General features: G+C 30.2%; 2 protein-coding genes across 7 annotated transcripts in view; one reads left to right on the top strand and one right to left on the bottom strand.

The window, feature by feature from the left end:
* LOC143738499 (phosphatase and actin regulator 1-like) overlaps positions 1-589 on the top strand; it is a 44,115-nt gene extending 43,526 nt beyond the window's left edge. For all 6 annotated transcript variants that reach the window (XM_077230476.1, XM_077230475.1, XM_077230474.1 and 3 more), the window contains exon 13: positions 1-589. This exon is cut by the window's left edge and continues 1,219 nt beyond it. The gene's annotated coding sequence lies outside the window, so the exon portion shown is untranslated.
* Positions 590-1,258: 669 nt separating this feature from the next.
* LOC143738500 (TBC1 domain family member 7-like) overlaps positions 1,259-2,500 on the bottom strand; it is an 8,988-nt gene continuing 7,746 nt past the window's right edge. Inside the window, exon 8 of the mRNA XM_077230478.1 lies at positions 1,259-1,644. Coding sequence (XP_077086593.1) covers positions 1,558-1,644 — 87 coding nt within the window. The 3' untranslated portion in view covers positions 1,259-1,557. The remainder of the gene's footprint in view (positions 1,645-2,500) is intronic.

Here is a 2,500-nt window from a genome sequence, read left to right as displayed (position 1 = left end):
GTCGGCTGGATCAGTGTGTTGTGATTGGTCGAGAGCTTCGATTGAGTTTGGGAAATGTCCCACCCCTTACCATAACCACCAGTTTAACACACTACTAACTAACTCAACCAGGCCCCGCCCTTTTATTCTGCGTATGAATTATTTAAATGAGGAATATTGTGACGTGTAGAAACTCAAGATACAATGGAGGCGTTTCAGGAGTTCAGAAACACTGACACTGATAAAGAGAACAACTCACTTTTTCATGATCAAACAGCAACAAAAAGCATAATAGGTCCTCTTTAACCAATAGCAAAAACGCAAACTTGTGTCACACCCACAATACTGACCAATCACAGCGGAGACGTTCCCAACAGGCTCATGCTGAGCAACAGGAAAGAGCAATAATGTGATTGTCTGACTGTATATTTATGTTTTTTTTTCTCTTTTGTCTCAATATGCGCTCGTTGGTCATGTGATCGAGTTGGTCACGTGATTGAGTTGGTCACGTGATCGAGTTGGTCACGTGATTGAGTGTAGGGCACACCCTTTAAACTCTACAGGGCGTGTCATGTTGCCAAAATAAAAACCAAAACATTCAAGAAACTCACAATAATCAGTGTTGTATTTTGTATTTTAGAAACAATGAACACAAAAATTGTGAAAGATTTCATTAGTTATCTACAATTGTTATTATTAGTATTAATGTTCATTTCAACATTTACTTCCACATTTGGTAACACTTTACAATAAGTTTTCACTTTTTCACATGAACTAACAATGAATAATACTTTTAAAGCATTTATTAATATTAATTAAAACATTCACTAATACATTATTGAAATCAAAAGTTGTATCTGTTAATATTATTTAATGGATAAGATAAACTAAGAATAAACTAATGTTAACAAAATTAATAAATACTCTAACGAATGTATTACTTATTGTGAGTTAATACATCAATTAATAATAACTAATGGGACCTTATTGTAAAGTGTTACCATACATTTTTTAAATGAAAAGTATTTGTAAACATTAGCTAATGCACTGTGAACTAACATAAATGTATTTTTTATTAACTATGACTTGTAATAAATATATTGCTCACTGTTAGTTAATACATTAGCTAATGTTTACAAAACATGAGCGTATTGTAAATGCTACTATTGTACATTTTTATGTTAATATATATTATTTATAAATATTTTTACCTGACTTTGATACTGAACACATTGGCAGGGCATTAAATGAAACAATCATCCAAAAACCACAATAATAATTATATATATTTCTGTCTTTATTTATTCACACGCATCTGTTTTTTTTTTTTTCTTCTGTGGATTATTTAAAGGGACTTTTTAGGAATTTTAAGCACTTTTCCAGATCAGAAAAAGCTTGTGTTCCAGGAAAAGGAGGTTTGGAATAATCCGTTCATTTCTGTGACGATGTGCTTCTTCTCTCTTCACTCAGAGAGTGTAAAACACTGTCACTCCTGAATGATCAATGCAGATTCTGATGTAAAGGAACCTAATAAACGATGAAGTACACACACATCTGTGAGCTTCAGTTCCTGTGGTCTTACACCGAATGCATGGGCGTCCCGCAGTGTTTGTGCCACAGATCGATGGCTTTAGTGACGATGGCGTCAGTGTTTTCCTGTGGCAGCTGTAGAAAGACGTGAGATCTTTACACACACGTTCAGCAGCGCGTTTCTTAAACATCAGCCAAAATGATCAATTTCAGAAAAGGGATTTTCTGGGTTCAATATAAGGTCTATATTTATATATATATATATTAGGGCTGGGAAAAGATTAATCGCATCCAAAATAAAAGTTTGTGTTTACATAATATATGTGTGTGCACTGTGCATAATTATTTTGTATATATATAAATACACACACATGCATGCATGTATATATTTAAGAAATATTTGCATGTATATACTTATTTATAATTGATATTATATATAAATATAAAAAAAATTCTTATGTATACATGCATGTGTGTGTATTTATATATATACAAAATAATTATACACAGTACACACACATATATTACGTAAACACAAACTTTTATTTTGGATGCGATTAATCTTTTCCCAGCCCTAATATATACATAATAATATAGTTATAAAAATAAATGAGTATTTTTATTTTAGTGTTTTTGTCATTTATTTTGTTAATTTTTGTTAAGTTTAAGTAATTTTGTTGTTTTGTTATGCTTAGAATAATTTAAAATGCGGGTGCATATAAACATCAGCCAAAAAGATTAATTACAGAAAAGAGATTTTCTGGGTTTAATATAAGGTCTATAAACATCATTTGTGGCATAGTGTTATTTATTATAATGAGGAAAATACTGTTTTTCTAATTGAGGAACAAGGAATTATTTTAATTCATATAATAATAATAATAAATAAAATTATAAAATAATTCCTTGTAATGGACATTTTAGTATTGAGATACTATTATAGTTTTTATTAATATGTAAATTTTTTTATAGGTATATTTTTGTGAGCGTG

This window comes from Siphateles boraxobius, unplaced genomic scaffold (assembly GCF_051911475.1).
Source record: "Siphateles boraxobius isolate OS27281-9 unplaced genomic scaffold, OSU_SipBor_1 144, whole genome shotgun sequence".
Taxonomy (NCBI): domain Eukaryota; kingdom Metazoa; phylum Chordata; class Actinopteri; order Cypriniformes; family Leuciscidae; genus Siphateles; species Siphateles boraxobius.
The sequence above is the reverse complement of the archived record's forward strand: the minus strand, read 5'-3'. Positions and strand labels throughout refer to the sequence as shown.